The sequence below is a fragment of the Hypanus sabinus genome, chromosome 6, assembly GCF_030144855.1.
Source record: "Hypanus sabinus isolate sHypSab1 chromosome 6, sHypSab1.hap1, whole genome shotgun sequence".
NCBI classification, from domain to species: Eukaryota; Metazoa; Chordata; class Chondrichthyes; order Myliobatiformes; family Dasyatidae; genus Hypanus; species Hypanus sabinus.
In genome coordinates, this window is record NC_082711.1 from 171,167,791 (window position 1) to 171,193,161 (window position 25,371).

At 44.7% G+C, this 25,371-nt stretch overlaps 1 protein-coding gene across 11 annotated transcripts in view; it reads left to right on the forward strand.

The window, feature by feature from the left end:
• msi2b (musashi RNA-binding protein 2b) overlaps positions 1-25,371 on the forward strand; it is a 642,445-nt gene that overhangs the window by 315,033 nt on the left and 302,041 nt on the right. For all 11 annotated transcript variants that reach the window (XM_059973518.1, XM_059973517.1, XM_059973521.1 and 8 more), the window contains exon 7: positions 11,968-12,016. In XM_059973518.1, the coding sequence (XP_059829501.1) occupies positions 11,968-12,016 (49 nt within the window). The remainder of the gene's footprint in view (positions 1-11,967; positions 12,017-25,371) is intronic.

A 25,371-nucleotide genomic window follows, 5' to 3' on the forward strand; every position in this document is an offset into this window, starting at 1 on the left:
TTTTTTTTTTGTTTTTTGTTTTGTGCCATTCTTTGTAAACTTTAGAGACTGTTGTGCCTGAAAATCCCAGGAGATCAGCAGTTTCTGAGATACTCAAACCACCCCATCTGGCACCAGCAGTTAAGGTCACTTAGATCACATTTCTCCCCCATTCTGATGTTTGATCTGAATAACGACGGAGGCTCTTGACCATGTTTTCATGCTTTTATGCATTGAGTTGCTGCCATGTAGTCAGTTGATTAGATATTTGCATTAACGAGCAGGCGTACAGGTGAGTTATTGAGTGTACAGCCCTTCTCGCTGTTGAAATTCTGTGTCAAATTTCACGTTACACACAGCCACTTGGCCCATATGGTTCATGCCAGTGTTCGTGCCTTTATGAGCCACCCCAGCCCAGCACGATAGACCTTCTCTCTTGCGTTTGTCGGTATCGATGCTTTATGTTGCAGTTGTTCCCCTGAACCCAACTTCGAAGTTCAAGCCACTCGGCGATCTTCCATGGAATTTACATAAGACATAGGAGCAGAATTAGGCCATCGAGTCTGCTGCATCATGGTTGGCTTATTATCCCTCTCAATCCCATGTTTGTGCCTTACTGATCAAGAGCCTCTCAACCTCGGCTTTAAATATACCCAGTGACTTGGCCTCCACTGCCATTTGTGGGATTGAATCCGACAGACTCTCCACACTCTGGCTAAGCTAAATATGTTCCTCCTCACCTCTGTTCGAAAGGGGCATCCTTGTATTCTGAGGCTGTGCCTTCTGGCCATAGAATCTCCTCCTCTTAAAAGCATCCACTCTACTTAGGCCTTTAAATAGGCTTCAGTGAGATCCTCCCACCTCCCCCATTCTTCTAAACTCCATCGAGAACAGGCCCAGAGCCATCAAATGTTAACCCATTCCGTTGGACCCTCTCCAATGCCAGCCATTCTTTTTCAGATATGGGGCCCAATACTGGTTGCAATACCCCAAATGTGCTGCGACCAATGCCTTATAGAGCCTCAGCATTACATCCTTGCTTTTATTTAACAGTCCTCTCGGAGCTCCTTGTGGATTTTTGTATGCTCTGATGCACATTTATGCCCCTGCTTCTGATCTAATCTCTCTTGTGAGTGTAAACTCTCTCCTCTACCTCAGCCAGCCCTCTTGGGATTTTAAAGGACTCATCTGTTGTATTATTCTTTGCTAAGTGTTCTATGTTAAAAGTCTTTGCTGTACCTCTAATGTTTTATGTTACGTTGAGTCCCAGAAATGTGAGATTTCCTAGGCGGCTAATCCATTGTAGGTGTGATGTATCATAGCCAATGTGTGTTCACGTCCTGAGTCTGGACATTGAGGGCTTTAGAGTAGCCACTGATTCCTCTTGAAATCAGGTTAATAACTCAGTGAGCTCCCACCTTCAGCCTCCTCCCATCACCTTCTCCGAGACCACCGCCTATTCGCGTAAACAGAGGGTTGTGCAAGGGTGCCTCATGGACTTCTCTCTGATCCTATTGCCCCCTTGGATGGGCAGTGGCAGTAGACAAGTGGAAAAGAGAGGTGGTGAAGGAGGGAGAGAGAAGATTGAACATAGAACAGTACAGGCCCTTCGGCCCATGGCATTGTGCTGACCATTTAACCTTCTCCAAGATCAATCTAACCCTTCCCTTTCACACACAGTCCATTTTTCTTTCAGCTATGCTCCAAACTAGGGGTATAATGTATCTGCCTCTATCACCACCCCTGGCATTGCGTTCTGTGCACTTGCCACCCTCTGTGTAATAAAACTACCTCTGACTTCCGCCCCCATACTTTCATCCAGTCACCTTAAAATTATGCCCCCGGTACTAGCCATTGATGCCCTGGGAAAGAGGCGCTGGCTGTCCACACAATCTATGCCTCTTGTCATTTTATCTGTCAAGTCGCCTCTCATCCTCCTTTGCTCAGAAGAGAATGGCTTGCTCAGCCTTTCCTCATAAGACCTGCTCTCTAATCCAGGCAGTAAATTTCCTCTGCACCCTCTCTGAAGCTTGCATCCTTCCTATAATGAGGCGACCAGAACAGAACACAATATTACCCATTGTGGTCTAGCCAGAGTTTTTATAGAGCTGCAACATTACCTCATGGTTTCTTGAACAGAGTCTCCTGACTAATGAAGACCAACATACAGTGCACCTTTTTGACCACCCTATCGAGGGGTCAGTCGAGTTGGAAGTTAGGCTGGGGCTGCTGTGGGTGTGAGTCATTGATGTGGTGGTCACTCTGTAACAGGTGACCTTGCAGACTACCCCTGTGCCTGCTGGTCCTTGGCAACACTTAAGGCAGTGAGCGGGTCAGCTTTATTTTCACAGGCTTGATTGGGTCCAATTGATGAGAGTTCTATTGAGGTCAGGCAATTACTGCTGGGACGCACGCAGTCATTAAAACATTTAGTCACATCTTTCATCAGCAGAGACGCGAGGGCTTTGAGAGGCGGTGGGCTGGAAACAATGGCATTTATTTGAGGTTGGGGGAATGCGTGAAATGTTAACCCTCTGCTGCACACAGCATTAGGCTGGAAAGAGAGATAATTTCTCTCTCATGGAAAGAGACGTTAAGTTATTGAGCAGAATGAACGATCAGCAGCCAAGCTCCAAATCCAACCCTGAGTGAACGAACAAAAGTGGACAGGACTGCCCCCATCCTTTCCTGTCCTGTAATGCTGCATCAAGCCAGATTTTCATTGTTCAACATTCACAAAATGCTGGATGATCTCAGCAGTTCAGTCAGCATCTGTGGAGGGAAGTACTCTCCTGACGAAGGGTCTCAGCTTGAAATGGCAACTAATCATTCCTCTCCATAGATGTTGACTGACTTGCTGAGTTCCTCCAGCGTCTTGTGTGCGTTGCTCAAGATTTCCAATGTCTACTAAATCTCAGAGTTGTCTTCAGTATGTTCTCCCTTCATTTCTATCCCCTTCTATCTTCCTATCAAATTCCCACTTCTGCTTTCTCCCTTGTTTGTTCTTTATGTGCCGTGTTGCATGACCTGGGTGATCATGGTCTTTTCATGACCATGAGTGTTCTTGGCAAATTATTCTACAGAAGTGGTTTGCCATTGCTGCCTTCTGGGCAGTGTCTTTACAAGACGGGTGACCCCAGCCATTATCAATACTCCTAAGACATTGCCTGGCGTCAGTGGTCATCATATAACCAGGACTTAATCACATGACCCTGATCGGGGTTGGGGGGGGTGAAGCAGGTGCTACACCTTGCCCAGTGGTGACCTGGAGAGTAGCGGAGGTAAGGGAGTGCCTTGCACCTCCTTTGGTAGAGATGTATCTCCACTCTAGTGACCTTTTTATTGGAAGGTCTTTATTCCATTTTTCCTTGTGGATTTATTAGTGACTATTTTGTATATTCTCAGCAACAATCCCTTCAAATTGAAATCAGTTTACACTACAGTCTCCCCTAATGTGTAAGAGAGCCTCTGCCTCCACGCTCTTTTCTAATGGTTGTAATTTTTTGTCCATTTTCTGCTCCCACTAGTTTTTTTTTACAATATTTTATTTAGAGATACAGCACAGTTACAGGCCCTTCTGGCCCAACAAACCCAAGCCTCCCAATTAACCCACCAACCCATACGCCTTTGAAATGTGGGAGGAAGGCGGACTACCTGGTGGAAACCCATGTGGTCACAGGGAGAACGAGCAAGCCCCTTACAGGACTGCTGCGGGAATGGAACCCGGGTCACTTTCCCTGTAGAAGCGTTACGCTGACCGCCATACTGCTGTGCCGTCCCTAACGTGAGGCCAGAGCTCTGCACATTGGTAGAAGTGTTTTGTCTGACTTTGATAATGTAGCAGGAGGTTGGTAAGGGAACTGGGCAATATCACCATCGTGCAGTAAAATAGGTTGAAGTGCGTTGCCGGTGTTAAGTGGAGCTTTGCCCTGCATTTAACCATCCTGAACCCAACATGGAAACGTAATTCTGTTACTGCCTTGTATCCGAGGTATTTTGACTCTAGATTCAGTTTAGTTTGCTGTTGATGCTGAGGGTGTTCTACGAGTCTGTGGTGGCCAGTGCTATCATGTTTGCTGTTGTGTGCTGGGGCAGCAGGCTGAGGGTAGCAGACACCAACAGAATCAACAAACTCATTCGCAAGGCCAGTGATGTTGTGGGGGTGGAACTGAACTCTCTGACGGTGGTGTCTGAAAAGAGGATGCTGTCTAAGTTGCATGCCATCTTGGACAATGTCTCCCATCCACTCCATAAGGTACTGCTTAGGCACAGGAGTACATTCAGCCAGAGACTCATTCCACCGAGATGTAACACTGAGCGTCATAGGAAATCATTCCTGCCTGTGGCCATCAAACTTTACAACTCCTCCCTCGGAGTGTCAGACACCCTTAGCCAATAGGCTGGTCCTGGACTTATTTCCACTGGGCATAATTTACCTATTATTATTTATGGTTTTATATTGCTTTATTTCTACACTATTCTTGGTTGGTGCAGCTGTAACAAAACTCAATTTCCCTCGGGATCAATAAAGTATGTCTGTCTGTCTGTTTATTGTCCAATACACTAGGGTGCAATGAAATTTCTTGCTCACATGAAGATCACAGGGTTAACAATACACGTAGAAATCGTAAATACAGCAACCCACACACAACAACAGAATGATGCATCGTAGTGCAAGCTGAACTTGTATAAAAGGAAAGGCTAATGTGGCAATAATGGTTTGTGGAGACATGACGCAGTCTAGAATTTCAGAAGATTTTAAGCGGAGCATTTATCCATAATGCAGGTTGGTAGGGAAGGCAAATGCAACCCAATGTTAGGATTAGAGGCTTAGAATATAAAAGCAAGGATGAAATGCTGACATTTTATAAGGCATTGGTCAGACCACAGAGTATTGTGAACTTTTTTAGAAAAGTTGTGTTGGCGTTAGAAAAGGTCCGGAGCAGGCTCATGAGAATGATTTGGGAATGAAAGGGTTAAAATATGAGGCGTGTTTGATGTTGCTAGGCTTGCAGTCACTGGAGAATGAGGGAGGATCTCATTGAAACCTATCAATATTGGAAGGCCTAGTGGGGGAGTCTAGGACCAGAAGGCATAATCTCAGAGTAGAGGGGTGTCCATTTAGAACAGGGATGAGGAGGAATTTCTTTAGCCAGAGGGTGGTGAATCTGTGGAATTCATTGCTACGGAAGGGTGTGGAGACTTGGTCATTAGGTGCATCTAGAGCAGAGGTTGATAGGTTCTTGATTAGTCAGGGTGTCAAAGATGATGGAGAGAAGGCAGGAAAATAAGGGTTGCAAGGGATGCTAAATCAGCCATGATCAAATGGGCTGAATGGCCTAATTCTACACTATGTCTTATGATCTTATGGGTGGTTTATCTCCACTGCTATTTCTATTAAAGCTCTGGCTGTACATCATTAGGTTCTAAGAATTTATCAGATTTCAGCTCACCACTTTCTCAGATGTGTAAGGAGTTTGTAGGTTTTCTCCTTGACCACATGGGTTTCTTCCGGTTGCTCCGGTTTCCTCCCACAGTCCTAAGACTTATCATTTGGTAGGTCATTGTAAATTGTTCCGTGGATAGGCTATGGTTAAATTGGAAGTTGCTGAGCAGCACGGCTCAGAAGTTGCTTCAGTTTCTTCCCACATTCCAAAAACATTTGGGTTAGGGTTAGTGAATTGCAGGCGTTCTATGTTAGATCCGGACACTTAAGGGTTGCCCAGCGCAATCCTTGCTAATTTGACTTGACGCAAAAGGCGCATTGCACTGTAAGTTTCGATGTGTGAGTGACAAATAGAGCTAATCTCCTTTAAACTTCTTCTGTATGTACCAATAGAAGCTCTTAATGAATTCTTAATTCTCTCACGTATTTTATTTTCCCTTCTATTGTTTTCAATGTTTGGGTTATTTGCTAAATTCTAAAATGCTTACATTACTGTTTCTCTGCAGGCAGCTTTATAAGCCTTTTTGTTAGATTTAATAATAATAATTCAGTAATTTTTCTGATGATTCATGGTTGGACCATGTCTTCTGTTGTGTTGTTTTGCCTTGAAGGATATTTGCTGCAAATCATTATTCCTTATAAATCCAAAGAATATTTCTTGCAAATATTCTTTATACGTTGGCTAGAGCTTATCCACTCTCATGATTTTTGAGGTAGGGTGTCAGGACACTGTCTGGATTAGAGGAAATGTGCTACAACGAGAGGTTGGACAAACTTGGGCTGTTTTCTCTGGAGTGGTGGAGGCTGAAGGGAGAACTGATAGAAGTTCAATAAGATTATCAGAGGCATTGATAGAGTAGACTGGGGGGGGGTCCCATCCTGGGGTCCATGGATCCCTTGCTCAATGGCATTGGTCCATGGCATAAAAAAGATTGAAACCCCTCAAGTAGACAGACAATATCTTTGTCCCAGGGTTGAAATGTCTAGTAGCAGAGGGCTTGCATTTAAAGTGAGAGGGGTTAATTTCAAAGGAGATGTGAGAGGCTAGTTTTTTATACAGAGAGTGGTGGATGCTTGGAGTGTATTGCCCTGGTTGGTGGTAAAGGCAGATACATTAATCAGAATCAAGATCAGGTTTAATGTCACTGGCAAATGTCATGAATTTTCTTGTTATGCTGCAGCAGTACTTAGCAATACATACTAATGAAAACTATAAATTGCAGTAAGAAATATATATACATATTTCATTTTAAAGTTAAATCGAGTAAGTAATGCAAATAGAGAAAAAAAGTAGTGAGGTAGTGTTCATGGGTTCAATGTCCATTCAGATTGTCCATGCAGAGAGGAAGAAGCTATTCCTGAATCATTGAGTGTTTGTCTTCAGTCTCCTGTACCTCCTTCCTGATTGTAGCAATGAGTGATGGGGTGATGGGGATCTGTAATGATGGACGCCGCCTTTCTGAGGCACCGCATCTTGAAGATGTCCTGGATGCTGGGGATTCCGGAGGAGATGACTGAGTTTGCAACTATCTTCAGTTTATTTCATTCATGTCCAGTGCCCCCCCCCCCCACCACCTCCATACCAGACAGTGATGCAGCCAGTTTGAATGCTTCCCATGGTACATCTGTAGAAATTTCTGAGTGTGTCTGGTGACATTCCAAATCTCCTCAAAATGCAAATGAAATATAGCCACTGTTGTGCCTTCCTTATAACTGCATTGATACGTTAGGTCCAGAATACACCCTCAGAGATGTTGACACCTAGAAACTTGAAATTGCTCACTCTTTCCACTTCTAATCCCGCGATGAGGACAGGTGTGTGTCACCTCATCTTACCCTTCCTGAAGTGAACCGTCAATTCTTTGGCCTTACTGACCTTAAATGCAGGGCTGTTGCTGCGACACTACTTAACAGGCTGATCTATCTCGCTCTTGTACACCTTAAAGACTTTTAAGAGATGTTTAGATAGGCATTTGAATGTGAGGAAAATGGAGAGATATTGACATTGTGTACGTATAAGGGATTAGTTTAGTTGGCCATTTGATTACTAATTTAATTGGTACAGCACAACATTGTGGGCTGAAGGGCCTGTTCCTGTGCTGTACTGTTCAATGTGGTGAAATGCAGTGGGTGAGGTAGGTAGCACACACAGCCAATGACAGTGTACTGGTAAAGGAGGGACAGCATGTTTAATAAGTTAGGAGGAAGGGTTGCCAGTCACCGGAACTACTCTGTTTTGGATGGTGTTAAACTTCCTGAGTGTTGTCCACACAAGTGGAAAGAGTATTCAGTAATCTTCTTACTTATGCTGTGAAGACAGTGGTCAGACTTTGGGGTGTTTATCACTCACAGCAAGGCACTTTTTCTCTAACCTACTTTGTAGCTGCAGCATTTATTTGGCTGGTCTGGTTGAATTTCTCACCAGTGGTGGCCTGTGTCATTGTAGGGAGCATGGAGTTGTCTTTGAATGAGAAGAATATTTGTCAGACTGCCCTTTATTGGAGGTAGGCTGGGAAACACACACAAACTGGGAAAATATTATTTACCACCCTTTAGCCAGTTCAGATTCAGATTGATTTAGCACATGTACATTGAAACACACAGCAAAATGCATCGTCTGCTTTAACAACGAACGCTCTCACGGATGTGCTGGGGCAGCTCACAAGTATTGCCACATGTTGGTAGCATGGCGGTCAGTGCAACGCTTTACAGCACAGGTTACCCGGGTTCACCTCCCGCCACTGCCTGTGAGGAGTTTGTATGTTCTCCCCGTGACCACGTGGGTTTCCTCTGGGCTGCAAGCAGTCAAAGTGCTACACCTCCCTCACCTCCACCCTGATCCTCAGACACTCATTACAGGTGAGGAAACACTTCACCTGCAAATCTGCTGGGGTTGTCTATTGTATCCAGAGCTCCTGATGTGGTCTCCTCGACAATGGTGAGACAACTGGGGGACTGTTTTGTCGAGCACCTCTGCTCCATCCACCTGAAGCAGACCATCCGAGTGGCCAAGCACTTTAATTCTGATTCCCGTTCCTGTTCCAACGGTGTTGGTCCATGGCCTCCTCTTGTGCCACAATGAGGCACTGTCAGCCAGGAGGAGCAGCAACTGAAATTCTCTCTGTGTAGCCTCCCACTTGATGACATAAATATAGACCTTCCAGTAAAAAAAAACCTTCCCCTCCTCTCTTCTTCTGTTCCCCACTCTAGCCTCTTACCTCTCATCAGGTGCCCCTTCACTTTTCCTCTCTCCCATGGTCCACTCTCCTCTCCTATCAGATTCCTTCCTCTCCAGCCCTTTACCTTTCCCCACTCACTCACATCTTCCAGCTATCCTCCTCCTCCCCCCACCTTTTTATTCTGGTGCCTTCCCCCTTCCTTTACGATCCTGAAGAAGAGCCTAGGCCTGAAAGCATTGACCGTACCCTCATTTCCATGGATGCTGCCTGACCAACTGAGTTCCCCAGCATTTTGTGTGTATTACATTAAGTAAGCCTATTACTGAATGCTGAATGGGAGAAAGATTTAATTAAAATGGATTTTTGATCCCATCAGATCAAACATCAGATTCTTCAATGAATGTGAAAGGTGCAAGAACAACATTAATAGAAGGTCAGGGAAGTTTCTCCCCAGTGTCATGGGGATATATTTCTCTCTAAATGAATCAACAACACCAAGGCAGGTAATCTGCTCATTATCATCTTCCTGTTTATGGGTACTTCCTGCATATCGCCTATATTATATCACATTAATGTACTTCCATGCCTGTGAAGCACATTTCCACATCTGTTTAAGTGTGTCTGATCAAACTGTTATGGTGGAGGCAGCTGCCACTTCTCCATTAGCGAAAGTGCTGGGGAACTGCTCTCTTAAATGGACAGCGTGCTCCGTCTAGGCAAGCTCCGGAAGGTGTCTGGAGACGCTGCGATGGGAGGACGATGCAGACGCAGACAGACACGCTTGGGCTGCAGGTGTGCGCCTGGGATTAAGTACTTGGCAATCCATTATTGCCCAAGTCGGTCAACAGTGAGATGCAGTGTTTTCAGAAAAAATAAGATCCAGGTTGCAAACCACTGAAGTGAAAAGAAATTGAGTTGTTATTTCACACTGAAGCTCACAGTAAGAATTGGATTTTCTTTTTGCATTAAGAAGCATCCAATGTCATTTTATATAAGAGTCCGGTAGCTGCACAATAGTCGGATTTGTTGCGTGTTATTTAACACTGCTCTCCATCCCCTCCAGAGAATTTCCCCTCCATGCCCAAGTGTCTTGTTTCCTATCATGCTTGGATATGATGGGTGACCTTTGCCCTCATCTCTGAGTTGGCCAATCCTCATTTGTGTGAGTGTAACCCAAATCCTTCTTTCCCAAAGAGTGAGCTGGATAGTGATCAGAATAATCACACCACCTTCACACTATTGTTGTCTTCACCCAGAATGTGCCCTCAATTGAGATCCCATCTTGAGATACACCAAGGGTCAAGCTTTCGGCACCTTCCTATCCCATTTCAAGTTCAAGTTTAGTTATCATTCAACCATACTATACAATAATACCCTTGAATACAGCCAAATGAAACAGTATTACTCTGGGGCCAAGGTGCAAAACACAGAGCCAGCTGTCATACATGGCACAAGGCACATATAACATATGTAAGATAGCAGCAAACATACAGACACAAAAAAAATATATTATTTAGCCTGAAAGACATGTTCTACAGATTGATGCTGCACTGATGATTGTGGCAAGCACAAGCCTTCAGCAATCTGAAGATGAATGCATGTATGAACGCAATCCATCTTGTCTTGCACTGAGCGAACACTGGAGGGCAGCACAGATGGGAGGGCCCAGCCCCCCGCCCCCAGTCTGGCATGGACGCCATGCCACAGCTCCTCCCGCGTTTCCTCTCCCGGGTGGCTGCAACAGGTGAGCCCACGGCTTGAAGTCTAGTTTGTGCTACAGCTGAGGCCACACAGCCCCCTTGCCGTCAGTCTCAACCATACACCAGTGAACCGGGTTTGCGGTGCTGTACGTGACCAATGTCTGATGGGGTCTTGTAATCACAAGACAATCTGTCAACATAAGAACATAAGAGATAGGAGCAGGAGTAGGCCAACCGGCCCCTCAATCCTGCTCCACCATTCAACAAGATCATGGCTGATCCAATCTTCACTCTAGTTTTCACCGAATCCCGCAAGGCAACAGTGCCAACCAACAGGGCACCATGCCCTGCTGCTGTTAGGCTGCACACCACCTTTGCACAACGACTCCCAGCGCCTTTCTATAGCAGGCAAGAACACGGTCCACACCAAGTCCAGCTCCTCCAGCTATCCCACTATCAGCAACTCACTGATGGGGGTAGACCCAATGCACCACAGTGGCTTTTCAATTGTAAAAAAAGACAAAAACTCGTTGGGTTAGTGGAGAGGTCGTTGCATCCAGGCATGCTGCCATCTTACTAGAGGAGTTTGATTGCATGTTGTCATACAATTAGCAACTGACCCATCGGGACCATTCCCTTCAATTTCCATTGGTCAGACTAGAATCCTTCAGAAGAGGCAGGACAGTCTTGAGAAGATTATATCAAATCACATCAAGGTTCTGATGCTATTTCAATTGGGTCAAATAATTATATTAATTAAACCCTATGTATGGGAGGTTTGGTTGTTACGTTTAACACTTGTAAGTGTATTTTTTTAGTGCAAAAAAAAAGACCAAGAAATAGTGATGCTGTGTTCATTGTCTGTTCAGAAGTCTAATGGTTGTGGGGAAGAAACTGTTATTGAAATGTTGAGTGTGTGTCTTCAGGCTCCCAATTCTTTCCCTCTGAAGAGGGTATATCCTGTGTGTTGGAGAGTATTTAATGATGGATACTGCCTTTTCGGGGCATCGCCTTTCAAAGATGTGTTCGATGCTGTGGAGGCTGGTGCCCATGATGGAACTGACTAGTCTACAGTCCTCTGCAGCTTTTTCCAATCCTGTGCAGTGGCCTCTCCATACCAGGCAGTCATGCAACCAATCAGAATGCTCTCCTCAGTATATCTATAGAAAGTTGTGAGAGTCTTCGGTGACCAACCACATTTCCTGCTATAGCCATTGGCATGCCTTGTTCAAAAGGTCCAGGATAGATCTTCAGAGATGTTGACACTCAGGAACTGAAACTGCTCACACTTCCCACTGCTGACACCTCGGTGGGGACTGATGTGTGTCCTCTTCACTTCCCTTTCTTGAAATCCAGTATTCCTTGGTCTTAATGATGTTGAGTGCAAGGCTATTGTTGCTGCAACACCACTCAACCAGCTGATCTATCTCACTCCTGTACTCCTCCTCAACATCTTCCTTTTGTCCAAAGTTTTGCGCCTGTAGTCCCAATCCTTGAAACATCTGTTATTAGAAGCATCGCCCTAGCTAACTCCACCAGTCATGATTTTGCATACCTGGTGAGATCTTCTCTCAGCCTCCTTTGTTCCAAGGATTGCTTTGAGGTTTTGCCTTACTGATCTTTCTAAGAGTTGATTTAACCTGAACTCCTTTATGTATTGCAGGTAGAGGATGCCATGCTGATGTTTGATAAGACAACAAACAGGCATAGAGGTAAGAGAGATCTTCAGCACATCCCTTGGCTAATGTGAGCCCATACGCACTTGTGCACTACAGAGGGGTTGGGCATCTGCATTCTTCAACCTTATGGGGTGACTGCCAATTTCAATATGAACTATTTTTGCTGCCAAGATAACAGGGCAGTAGCGATATCCCATCCCACACACACTGTATACCTGACACTAACTCAGTTCTTACTGAATTGAAGAGATGCGGCAAGTGGACCAGGAGGACCGAGAGTCGGTGGCGCGTGTTTGTACAGAATTAGCTTGGGTGCCCACTGGAGAAGCCAGGCAGTCACCAAGTGGCGGGTTCAAGCCAGCCTCATGTCAGTACGGAACTGCCACCTCATAATACCATTCAAATAATCTCATATTAACACCATTTGACATTCCGATAAGGGATGTCTTCCATATTCTTGCTCATCAGAGGGAGTTTTGGAGCTATCACAATGAAGGTGCTAAATACCACAAAAACGCGGATCCAAATTTGGTGATATTGATGTTAACGTGGGCTTCCACCTTTCAATTTGTTTTGTATTGTCTGTCTGATGTAATTATGCACAGATTCATGGGCTGACTGCTACCTCCTGCAAAGTACCATTCAGTAATATTATTTGTATTAGTCTATTATTGTCATGAGAACCAGGATACAGCAGAAAACTTTTGTTTGGATGCCATCCAGGCTGACCCCCGTAGCTGCAGTTATGCTTTGTACGTAAGTTTCCTGTGGTGGTTGAGTCTTGGACCAGAGGGCACAGCCTCAGAATAGAAGATCAACAGAGATAAGGAGGAAAATATTTAGACAGAGGATGATGGATCCGAGGAATTCATTGCCACAGAAGGCTGAGCAGGCTTGGGTATGTTTAAAGTGGAGGTTCACAGGTTCTTGATTAGTAAGAGTGTCACAGGGGAGAAGGCAGGAGAATGAGGTTTAGAGTAAATCGGCCATGATGGAATGGCAGATCAGACTTGATGGGCCGATTCTATCTTGTGTCTTATGGGCTTGTTGAGATGCTGAAAGGGAAAACAGAGCGCGGATCAGAACACTCAAAAGGCTGGAGGAACTCAGCAGGACAGGCTCATCCAAAGATAGAAATGGGAGTTTTGGGCCGAGACCTTCCATCAGGAGTGGAAAGGAAGGGGGCAGAGGTCAGCATGAGAAGGTGGGGGAAGGGGCAGCTGATTGGTGAAGCCAGGTGAGGGGGAATGAGGTGAGGATGTTGCATTCACAGCACAAGTGAAATAGTTAAAGTGCAAGGGACCCTGATGTTCAGGTGGTCAGCATTTCACTGTGATAAAAATCTAAAGATTAACCTTATTTGTCGCATGTACATCAAGGTATACAGCGAAATGCGCTCTTTGCATCAAATCAAAGTAGCAAAAGTTGTGCTGTGCAGCCCACAACTGTTGTCATGCTTCCGACCCCAACATAACATGCGCACAACTCGCTAACCTTGACCCAAACTTCTTCATTCTGTGGGAGGAAACCAGAGCACCCCGAGGCTGGACAGTGTTACTTACTTTATCAGTTCTGAGTTGAGGTGAGTAAAGTGATGGTGGGGGTCTTTGACAGATGCCGCTTTCTTGTGGCAACACCCCTTGTAAACATGCTCAGTTATGGGGAGGGCTTTGCCTGGTGTGTGCTGGTGTACCTCTGGGTGGTGTTTATCACAGTCACCACTCCTTTGCCAGGCAGCTCCTCCAGTCTGCTGTTGACAGAGACTAGACAGCTCCCATTGCTAGTAGACCTCCAGTGCCAGAGCTTGCCGTGAGCATCTGCAAAAATGTGACATCAAAATTGTGACAGGAACTAAGAGTGTTATTTGGAGCCACATTTGTAAAATACTTTAATTTGCCCTACTTGCTTCTAAAATGGTTCTCCAAGGAGTCAGCAAAAGGAACAGCATGTTAGAGAGCAGGACTGACATCTCAGCTGATTGAAATGTAGATTAGAGATTGTTTTGCATTGAAACAATATCATTTATTTTTAGAATATGTTTTTGATAGGATAAAAGCGGAGTAGACTGAAATAATTTTGATCTCCCTTTTACAAAGGAAAGCCTGACTTTAAGCACAGGCTGTAATCAGCACACTGTTATTAAATATGGTTTATGTAGAGGCTTTGAACAGTCAGGAGTGTATGTTAGCAGTAACAGACATGCAGAACCATGCATCCAGGTGGAATTTGTGTCATACAGCATGGAAGTAGGTTCTTTGGTCTGACTGCTTCATGTCAACCAAGACGCCCATCTAAGCTGCATCAATTTGCTCATGTTTGGTCCATAATCCTCTGAACCTTTCCCATCCATATAGCTGTCCAAAGTTCTTTTAAAAGTTGTTATTGCACCTGCCTCATCAACTTCCTCTGGCAGTTCATTCCATATACGGACCACCCTCTGGATGAAAAAGTCCAAGGCGTTCCCTTGTCCCTTGCTAGCTTTCTTATGTCCTTCTTGGCTACCTTGAACTCTTTAGACCCCTGTCTGATCCTTGCTTTCCAAAACTTAAGTATGCTTCTTTCTTCCTCTTGGCTAGATGTTCTGCTTCTCTTGCCTTCCTTCACCCTACCATCCGATCCCTGAATCAATGGAACCCCCTGCAAGTGCTCCCTAAATTCCATTTATCTATTTATTGAAATACAGCGTGTAATAGGCCCATCTGGCCCTTTGAGCCGCACTGTCTGGCATTCTCCTGATTCAACCCTAGCCTAATCACGGGACAATTCACAATGACCAATTAACCTACCGACCGGTACGTCTTTCAACTGTGGGAGGAAACCCATGTGATCAAGGAGAGAATGTACAAATTCCTTACAGGCAGCAGCGGGAATTGAACCTGGGTTGCTGGTATTGTAAAGCATTGTGCTGACCACTATGCTACTGTGCCACCCCACATTTCCACAGTTCCATGAGTACTTCTGTTTCCATTTTACGCATACAAATTCCTGCCTAATAGCATCATAGTTTTCCCTCCCCCAATTAAACATTTTCCTACGCCATCTGCTCCTATCCCTGTCTGAGGTAACGCTAAAGGTCAGGGAGTAGTGGTCACTGTCTCTGAAATGCTCACCCACTGAGAGATCTCGTAGATTGGAGATATTTGGCTGCATAGATGCATCTAGAGAGAAACTAGATCAGGACAAGCACAAGAAGGGGTAAAGACCAGATAGATTGAGGTGAAGTAGGGTTGGACAAGGCTTGGAGCAGAAAAGCTAGTAGAGATCTGTAGGGCCAAGTGGCCAGTTTGTGATCAGCACATTCTGTGCAACTCAGTGCTGACATTGGTCACTTAAGGGCGGAGTATGTGTGAGTCGATTGATCTGTGTGAGGCCTATGACGGAGAACAGCACGCTTACAAACCAGGACTGACACCATGGATGATCTAAATGTAGATGAGCAATTGTTTTGCATTTAAATAATAAAAGTTTATTTTTAGATAGTAAGGCATCTCAGGAGGAAGGAATTGGCAGAAATCATTTTAATATATCTGGCAAAAACACTCGTTTTCAACATGCTGTGAAGATTATAATAGATTCATTCTTTTAAACATAAATGAAAATGTACTTTATTGCTATTGAATATAAAGATACAAATTAAATAGAGCAGTGGCCCCAGAAGATTCAGAGCTGTTTCTGTCAAATTGCATGTTTGCTGAAATGTTCGCCTGCCATTATTCACTGCTTCAGAATAGATTTCTCGCAGCTAAATTTAGACTTGCTCCCTCTTTGTCTGTTTAAAAGTTATCTCTTATTTGTGGTGTATCTCTGCCCTCCAAACAGAACCTTACATTTCAAAGTGAGTGCTCTGAAGTTTCTGTTTCCTTTGGTGTTAGACGGTTTTCTCTTGAAGGTATAATTGCTGTCTGTTTTTATTGATGTATAGGCCCTTCCAATCCTTCGAGCCACGGCTCCCCGCGACCCCCTGTGTAACCCTAGCATAAGCATGGGGCAATTTACAATGACCAAGCAACTGGAATGCAGGAGGAAACCCGAGTGGCCTGTACTGCAGAGCGTTGCGCGTACCACTTGCACTACCCTGCTGGCCCTGCCACCACTGGTCATCCCCTGTGGACAGTAGTGGTCCAGAGCTACTCTGCACACTCTGACACACATGCTTTCTTGTGGCACCCCTTTCCTAGTCTGGGCAGCATAACAGCCTTCTTCCATTTCCCCTTGCCCTCAGCTCTGTGTATGTAAACTACTTGCTCAAAGAGGAAGGCCACGCAAGCTTCAGTCCTTGTTGTTACCTTATTGTTACCTTATTGTTGTTGCACATTGTTGTTACCTTATTGGAACCATAAACCTATAAGGATGCGCCAGTGTGCATTCGCATCATGATAGGGGTACTTAATGTGGGTAAGTTAATAAGTAAGTACAAAGGTCATTAAAAAAGGTTGGAGTAGGTTAAAAAGTCAGCACAACACCTTGGGCTGAAGGGCCTGTACTGTGTTGTATTGTTCGATGTTCTACCGTCCTGACCCCAAAGCTTTGGAACAGAGATGAGGAGGAACTTCTTTAGCCAGAGAGTGGTGAATCTGTGGAAATCACTGCCACAGACGGATGTGGAGGCCAAGTCATTGGGTATATCTAGTGCGGAGGTTGATAGCTTCTTGATTAGTCAGGATGTCACAGGTTACAAAGAGAATGGTGTTGAGAGGGTTAATAAATCAGCCATGATTGAATGGCAGAGCAGACACGATGGAACGAATGGCCTAATACAGCTTCTATGTCCTGTGGTCTGACTTTCTTGTTAGGGGCCACCATGATAAAATGTAATGACACTTTAGGGAAAAAAATACTTTTCTAATCCCGATACACCTTCAGGGAAAGAACGTGTTGCTCTTATCCTCTGAGACAGACTGCAGTAATATGCAGTAATATGGTTCTCATATGTGAATGGTCAAATTAAATGTAACCATCCCAGATCTTCAGTGCCCTGAGACACAATAAAATCACAGAACTAATTCAGAGCAAAGGGAAGCACAACTCTGTTGACAGAAGCAGGGAATTTTCTAATGACCTTTGTTATTGCCCAGTATCTGTGTTTATATCGTGCTTGCGAATCCAACTGGGCCAGTTAAAGACAATATACAGTAGTGGCTGAGCCCCTCGTCTCACTTCAAAGTCAAAGTCAGGTTTATTGACATGTACACAAGTACATATATGCATCGAAAATCTTGCAGTAACATTGCCTCATATAAACAGCATTCACAAGAAAAACATAAAATTATACCCAATTTTTAGAAGAAAGAACACAATTAGAGCAAAAAAAGTCCATTTTAGTAAATAGTGATCAAAGTAATCAGAGTTGGAGTGAGTGCGATTGTGCCAGTCAGTTCAAAAACCGAATGGTTGAAGAGAAGTAGCTGTTTATGAACCTGTAAATTCAAGAATCAACACTACAAATTGTGGATTGGATTACTTTAATTCTGATTTTACCCTGTACAGTTGGGCACGTGCTGTGAGATAACGATTCTGGAAATGATTCCTAAGCCATCTAGACCTTTTCCCTTATTGCCTGCCAATTATATTTGACTCAGCAGGATTAGGCAGGTGAGTAGGCTGGCCACGAGAGCAGGACCCTGGAAATAACTTTTCCCAGGCTGCAAGTGGTAAATACAAGGGGGGCATAATTATAAGATGATTGGAAGTTAGGAGGGATGTCAGAAGCTCATTTCTAACTGGTTATTATATGTGCTGTATGTGATATATATTAATGTGTAAAATGCTGAGGCACATCTATATAGCTAGGGTGCCTAAGACTTTTGCACAGTATTGTACTAATTTTATGTATTGCACTGTTCTATTTCTGGGAAAAAATACAAATGCCATGACATACATGAGTGATGATAAACCTGATTCTGATAGGGGTCTCTATTGTGGACTGAGAGTGGGAAGGGGGCAGGGAGAGGGTAATCATGGTTGGGAAAAGGGGAGGGAATGGGAAGCATCAGAGAGACATTCTGTAATGATCACTACACCAACTGTTTAGAATCAACTGACTTAGGCTGAGTCTGTCTGAACCTGCGCCCCCCCCCCATCCCGGTACTCCTTCTCTACCACCTGTCCCACACCCCTCCCATGGTGCTCCACCCTCACCATTCCCGACATCCTTTGCTGCCGCCAGATTTTAAAACTCGCTCTCCGCTCCATATGAACAAATACTAATATGTGTGCGCGCGCGCGCCGAAGACTTTTCCACAGTACTGTATGCATTGTGTTTTGGCACCTGAGGAACATTGTTTTGTTTAGTTGTATACGTGTACAATTGAATGATGATAAACTTGAACACAATGCCAGGGGTGCTGGTGGAGGCAGATACATTAGGGACATTTGAAAGACTCTTGATGATAGAAAAATGGAGGGCGATGTGGGAGGGAAGGGTTAGATTGTTCTTGGAGTAGGTTAAAGGTTGGCACAACATCATGAACCGAATGGCCTGTACCGTGCTGTATCGCTCTTTGTTTCTGACCCCAAAGTTTTCCACCAAGCCAGGGCTGTGATGGAGTGGATTTCACCTGCGCGGGTGAATGCACTCAAGAAGCCTGAATCTATTTACACAGAGGGTAATTGATACCTGGAATGCACTTGCAAGAGGAGGTGGTGGAACTGGGTACAATTCAAGAGGCATTTACACTGTAACTCGAATGGGGACAGAAGGAAGCCATTCAGAAGCAGGAAAAAGGGGTGGCCTTGACGTGTTGATCTGTGTCTGTGCTGAACACCTCTACAACAGTGATCCAACAACCTCTACAACAGTGATCCAACAACCTCTACAACAGTGATCCAACCACCTCTACAACAGTGATCCAACAACCTCTACAACAGTGATCCAACAATCTCTACAACAGTGATCCAACAATCTCTACAACAGTGATGCAACAACCTCTACAACAGTGATCCAACAACCTCTACAACAGTGATCCAACAATCTCTACAACAGTGATCCAACAATCTCTACAACAGTGATCCAACAACCTCTACAACAGTGATCCACCAATCTCTACAACAGTGATCCAACAACCTCTACAACAGTGATCCAACAACCTCTACAACAGTGATCCAACAACCTCTACAACAGTGATCCAACAACCTCTACAACAGTGATCCAACAACCTCTACAACAGTGATCCAACAATCTCTACAACAGTGATCCAACAATCTCTACAACAGCGATCCAACAATCTCTACAACAGCGATCCAACAACCTCTACAACAGCGATCCAACAACCTCTACAACAGCGATCCAACAACCTCTACAACAGCGACCAACAATCTCTACAACAGCGATCCAACAATCTCTACAACAGCGATCCAACAATCTCTACAACAGCGATCCAACAACCTCTACAACAGTGATCCAACAACCTCTACAACAGCGATCCAACAACCTCTACAACAGCGATCCAACAATCGCTACAACAGCGATCCAACAACCTCTACAACAGCGATCCAACAACCTCTACAACAGCGATCCAACAATCTCTACAACAGTGATCCAACAACCTCTACAACAGCGATCCAACAACCTCTACAACAGCGATCCAACAATCTCTACAACAGTGATCCAACAACCTCTACAACAGCGATCCAACAACCTCTACAACAGCGATCCAACAATCGCTACAACAGTGATCCAACAATCTCTACAACAGGGATCCAACAACCTCTACAACAGTGATCCAACAACCTCTACACCAGTGATCCAACAATCTCTACAACAGTGATCCAACAATCTCTACAACAGTGATCCAACAATCTCTACAACAGTGATCCAACAATCTCTACAACAGTGATCCAACAATCTCTACAACAGTGATCCAACAACCTCTACAACAGTGATCCAACAATCTCTACAACAGTGATCCAACAACCTCTACAACAGTGATCCAACAATCTCTACAACAGTGATCCAACAATCTCTATAACAGTGATCCAATAACCTCTACAACAGCGATCCAACAATCGCTACAACAGTGATCCAACAACCTCTACAACAGTGATCCAACAATCTCTACAACAGCGATCCAACAATCTCTACAACAGCGATCCAACAATCTCTACAACAGCGACCAACAATCTCTACAACAGCGATCCAACAACCTCTACAACAGTGATCCAATAACCTCTACAACAGTGATCCAACAATCTCTACAACAGTGATCCAACAACCTCTACAACAGTGATCCAACAATCTCTACAACAGTGATCCAACAATCTCTACAACAGCGACCAACAATCTCTACAACAGCGATCCAACAACCTCTACAACAGTGATCCAATAACCTCTACAACAGTGATCCAACAATCTCTACAACAGTGATCCAATAACCTCTACAACAGCGATCCAACAATCGCTACAACAATGATCCAACAACCTCTACAACAGTGATCTAACAATCTCTACAACAGTGATCCAACAATCTCTACAACAGTGATCCAACAATCTCTACAACAGCGATCCAACAATCTCTACAACAGCGATCCAACAATCTCTACAACAGTGATCCAACAATCTCTACAACAGCGACCAACAATCTCTACAACAGTGATCCAACAATCTCTATAACAGCGATCCAACAATCTCTACAACAGCGATCCACCAATCTCTACAACAGCGACCAACAATCTCTACAACAGTGACCAACAATCTCTACAACAGGGATCCAACAATCTCTACAACAGGGATCCAACAATCTCTACAACAGCAACCAACAATCTCTACAACAGTGACCCAAGCATGCGTAGGTTGTCAGGTTAATTGCTCACTGTAAATTGCACCTCGAGTGCAGGTGAGTGGGAGTGGCTGATGAAAAGGGATTAATGTGATATTAGTGTAATTGGATGGTTGTTGTGGCCATGATGGGATAACAGTCTGTTTCTCAATGCCTCCCTCTACTTTGCTTAACAAGAATGGGTCACTCCTGGATCTAAACATGACGATCGATCTAGCAGCAGTAGCCAATTGCAGCAGGGACTTGCAGACTTCTGCCCTGTTTTGTTTCCACTGATTATCTGCCGTTCCTGCTTCTGTCCGTACTGCTGGTAAACCAATGCAGCACAGCACTTTCTTGTGAGAGTGTTCTCTAGCCTCTTTACACAATGGCTCCCATTCACGGGCTGTCTTTCAGTGCTGTTGTTCCTCCCTGTTTGCTTAACCTCACTCTTTTGTTGCCATAACACTCTGCTTTTTTTTAAAAATTCTGATTAGTAATTGTTTAAAAGGTGACATGTTGGTGACGTCACTGATTCAGTGGGGCGAGAGACTTGGTTTGGAGCTCTGGATTTCTGTTGTTATGGGGAAGGAATTCATTCACTGATTCAAGATTCATGATTGTTTAATGTCATTTCCATAAATAAAATTTTAAGAAAGAATCACAATCGGCTAAGGAAGGCAATAATAATAAAAACACAATAAATATAAATGGATAAGATAGCTCTGGAGTTTCTGTGCATAAGGTGCCTCTTACAGAAAGTGATAAAGTAGTGGTGGTGGGTGGTGTGGAGGGGTGGGTTACTGGGTGGAGGTGTTGATCAGCTTTACTGCTTGGGGAAAGTAACTAATCCAGTGGCCCTGGCGTGGGTGCTGTGTAGCCTCCTCCCTGATGGGAGTGGGACAAGCAGGCAATGAGCAGGGTTGGTGGGATCCTTCACGATATTGCTGGCCTTTTTCCGGCACCTTTCTGTGTAGATTCCTTGATGGCGGATGGGCTGGTGCTGGTGATGATTACACATTTGTCCGCCGCAGTGAGGTTTCCGTACCAAGCAGTGATGCAGCGTGTTAGGATGCTCTCTGCTGCATACCTGTTGGATGACGAGAGCATTGATGTGCGAAGTCCAGCTCTCTTCAGCCTCCTCAGAAAGCAGAGGCGTTGGTGAGCTTTCCTGATTGTCCAGGATGTGTTCTGAGCCCATGAGAGGTTGTGCGAAATGTGCACTGCCAGGAGTTTGAGACTGCTCGCAGTTTCCTCTGCTGTGCCACTGATGTAGAGAGGGCTGTGAGTGGTGCAGATTCTCCTGAAGTTGATAACTATCTCCTTTGACATTGAGGAGGAGGTTGTTTGCCTCGAGCTCTTCCACGTGCTCTCCATAGGCCGTCTGATCGTTGTTGGTGAGGAGCCCCAGTACTGTTGTGCCATCGGCAAACATCACAGTGTGATTACTTGGGTGTTTGTCCTCTGTTTTAGAGGTGTAGCGTGTGCAGAATTGTCGTGCCTGTACAGAATAATGTGCAGACATTAGTGTCCAATTCATTTTTCTCGATATCAAACCGTCCTTCATCCTTGAATACTCTCTGATTCATCCCTTTCCCGCACCTCCTCCCTAGAGCACTAGGATCATCAGGGGCCCCTCATCACCTGGGACATGCCCTCTTCTCATCACCACCATCGCAGAGGAGGTGCAAGAGCCTGAAGAACCACACTCAGTGTTTTAGGAAGGGCTTCATCCCCTCTGTCATCAGATTTCTGAATGGTCCGTGAATCCAGGAACACTACCTCACGATTCTGCTTTAGCACTACCTATCTACCTACATACCCACCTACTCCCAGACCACTCTACCTATCATCCTACCTACCCACCCACCCACCTACCTGCCTGCCTACCTACCCGTCTACCCACTAACCTACCTACCTAGCTAGCATCCCCCACCCAAAGAGAAAATCTGTCTGGGAAAAAATCTTCAACAGAAGATTTCAGAGTTGAAGTTGATCCATTTACATTGGGCAGGAGTTTGGATGGTCACAGAGCTGTGAAATTACAAGATATTTCAGCCGCAATCTATTTGAATGGTGGGACAAGCTTAGCACATGAAATATTTGGATAGGTCAATAACAAGGTGTTTTAATGCCTATTTAACCTTTATGAAAGGGAATTTTGCAGTGTTCTGGGGTAAAATCAAAGGTATTTGTTTGAAGAGTGTTCTGAAAACAGTGCCAATTGTAAATAGCTGAAATACATGATTATCTCCCATTGTACTGCACAGCGCCTTGTGATGTTTGAGCAAATGAGAGACTCTGCCACGGACGTGACCATACTTTGGAGCTGATCAGTTCAACACTGCTGTGGATTCCAGAGCTTGCTGGAAAATATTCTGCTCAATTGAATAGGAGTAGCTCTGGGCTACCTGTCCACCTGATCCTCCACCATCTTTTCTGGCAAAGTTTGGTGTGCCGGGCTGTCTCTGAACTTGACGTTTGTGCAACAGTGTTCACGTGCAGCTCCGGAAATAATTGAGTTCTCTTTCAAAGAGGGACAACAGGTCTCTTATCAGCAATTTCTCTAACCTCCAGTAATTTTCCCTCCTTCCCCCTTCTCTCTTTTTCCATTCAAGTCAAGTCAGGTCACTTTTTATTGTCATTTCGACCATTACTGCTGGTACAGTACACAGTAAAAATGAGACAACGTTTTTCAAGACCATTGGTGCTACATGAAACAGTGTAAAAACTACACTGAGCTACATAAAAGCAACACAGAAAAAAAACTACACTGGACTACAGACCTACCCAAGACTGCATAAAGTGCACAAAACAGTGCAGGCATTACAATAAATAATAAACAAGACAATAGGCACAGTAGAGGGCAGTAAGTTGGTGTCAGTCCAGGCTCTGGGTATTGAGGAGTCTGATGGCATGGGGGAAAATACTGTTACATTCCCCATCCTAGTTCCTCTGTCTTCGGTTCCTTCATTCTGTTCTTCTCACCTGCCTGACACCTCCCTCTGGTGCTCTGTCCTCCTTCCCTTTCTCCCTGTTATGTATTTGCAGTGCAAAAACAACCACGGAGCAGTAGGATTAAACGTCCTTACTGAGTCACGTTAGTAACTGTCTGCTCTGGGCAACTGATAATGTGGGATCTCCAAATCAGACCCATCAGGATGAAAACAGAGAGAGTCCTTCACGTGTCGGAGACACAGTCGATTGACTGCACGATTGGCCAGCTGCGTGCGCGCCAGCTATGTTCTTGCAGTCGATCTGAGGCTCCCATCTTCAGCTCGTCACCCTTTCCACCGATCAACTCCCAGCTTCTTACTTCATCCGCACTCCCTCATCCACCCACCCTATTCCTCACCTAGTCTCACGTATCGCCTGCCAGCCTGTACGCCTCCCCTCCACCCACTGACTTCCTCCCCCTTCCTTTCCAGCTCAAAGCCTTGTCTGCTTATTCCCTTCCATAGATGCTACCTGACCTGCTCAGTTCCTCCACCTTTTATTTGTGTGTTACTCAAGGTTTCCAGCATATGTAGAATCCCTTGTGTTCGAAGATCTTGTGCTTATTTAATTGAGCTAGTGGTGTATTTCACTTTAAAACTGGAACATCAGCAAAACTTTCTGACCTTGTATGCAGTGGAGGTCAACTCAACAAGACTTTGAATGCTAGATGCAATAATTGCTGGAGCAAGGCAGGGATCAGGGATTGGAGAAGATGAACTTTATTCTCACTCCTCACTCGTTAGTTCAAGGTCTCCTCCTTTTTCTGAGCTTCTCCTTTTGATAAATATTGGGTGTCCTGGGTCAATATTCATTCCCAGTCAACAGCGCTAAAAACAGATCACCTGGTCATGTTTATAAACCACTTGCTACTTTCCCTGCAAGGCAACAGTGACCATTTTTCAAAACTGCTCTTCTGACAATAATCCAGCTTTAATTAAGTGAATCTATTTAACCATATAACCATATAACAATCACAGCACGGAAACAGGCCATCTTGGCCCTCCTAGTCCGTGCCGAACCCTTAATCTCACCTAGTCCCACCTACCCGCACTCAGCCCATAACCCTCCACTCCTTTCCTGTCCATATACCTATCCAATTTTACCTTAAATGACACAACTGAACTGGCCTCTACTACTTCTACAGGAAGCTCATTCCACACAGCTATCACTCTTTGAGTAAAGAAATACCCCCTCGTGTTTCCCTTAAACTTCTGCCCCCTAACTCTCAAATCATGTCCTCTAGTTTGAATCTCCCCTACTCTCAATGGAAACAGCCTGTTCACGTCAACTCTATCTATCCCTCTCAAAATTTTAAATACCTCGATCAAATCCCCCCTCAACCTTCTACGCTCCAATGAATAGAGACCTAACTTGTTCAACCTTTCTCTGTAACTTAATTGCTGAAACCCAGGTAACATCCTACTAAATCGTCTCTGCACTCTCTCTAATTTATTGATATCTTTCCTATAATTCGGTGACCAGAACTGCACACAATATTCCAAATTTGGCCTTACCAATGCCTTGTACAACTTTAGCATTACATCCCAACTTCTGTACTCAATGCTTTGATTTATAAAGGCCAGCGTTCCAAAAGCCCTCTTCACCACCCTATCTACATGAGACTCCACTTTCAGGGAA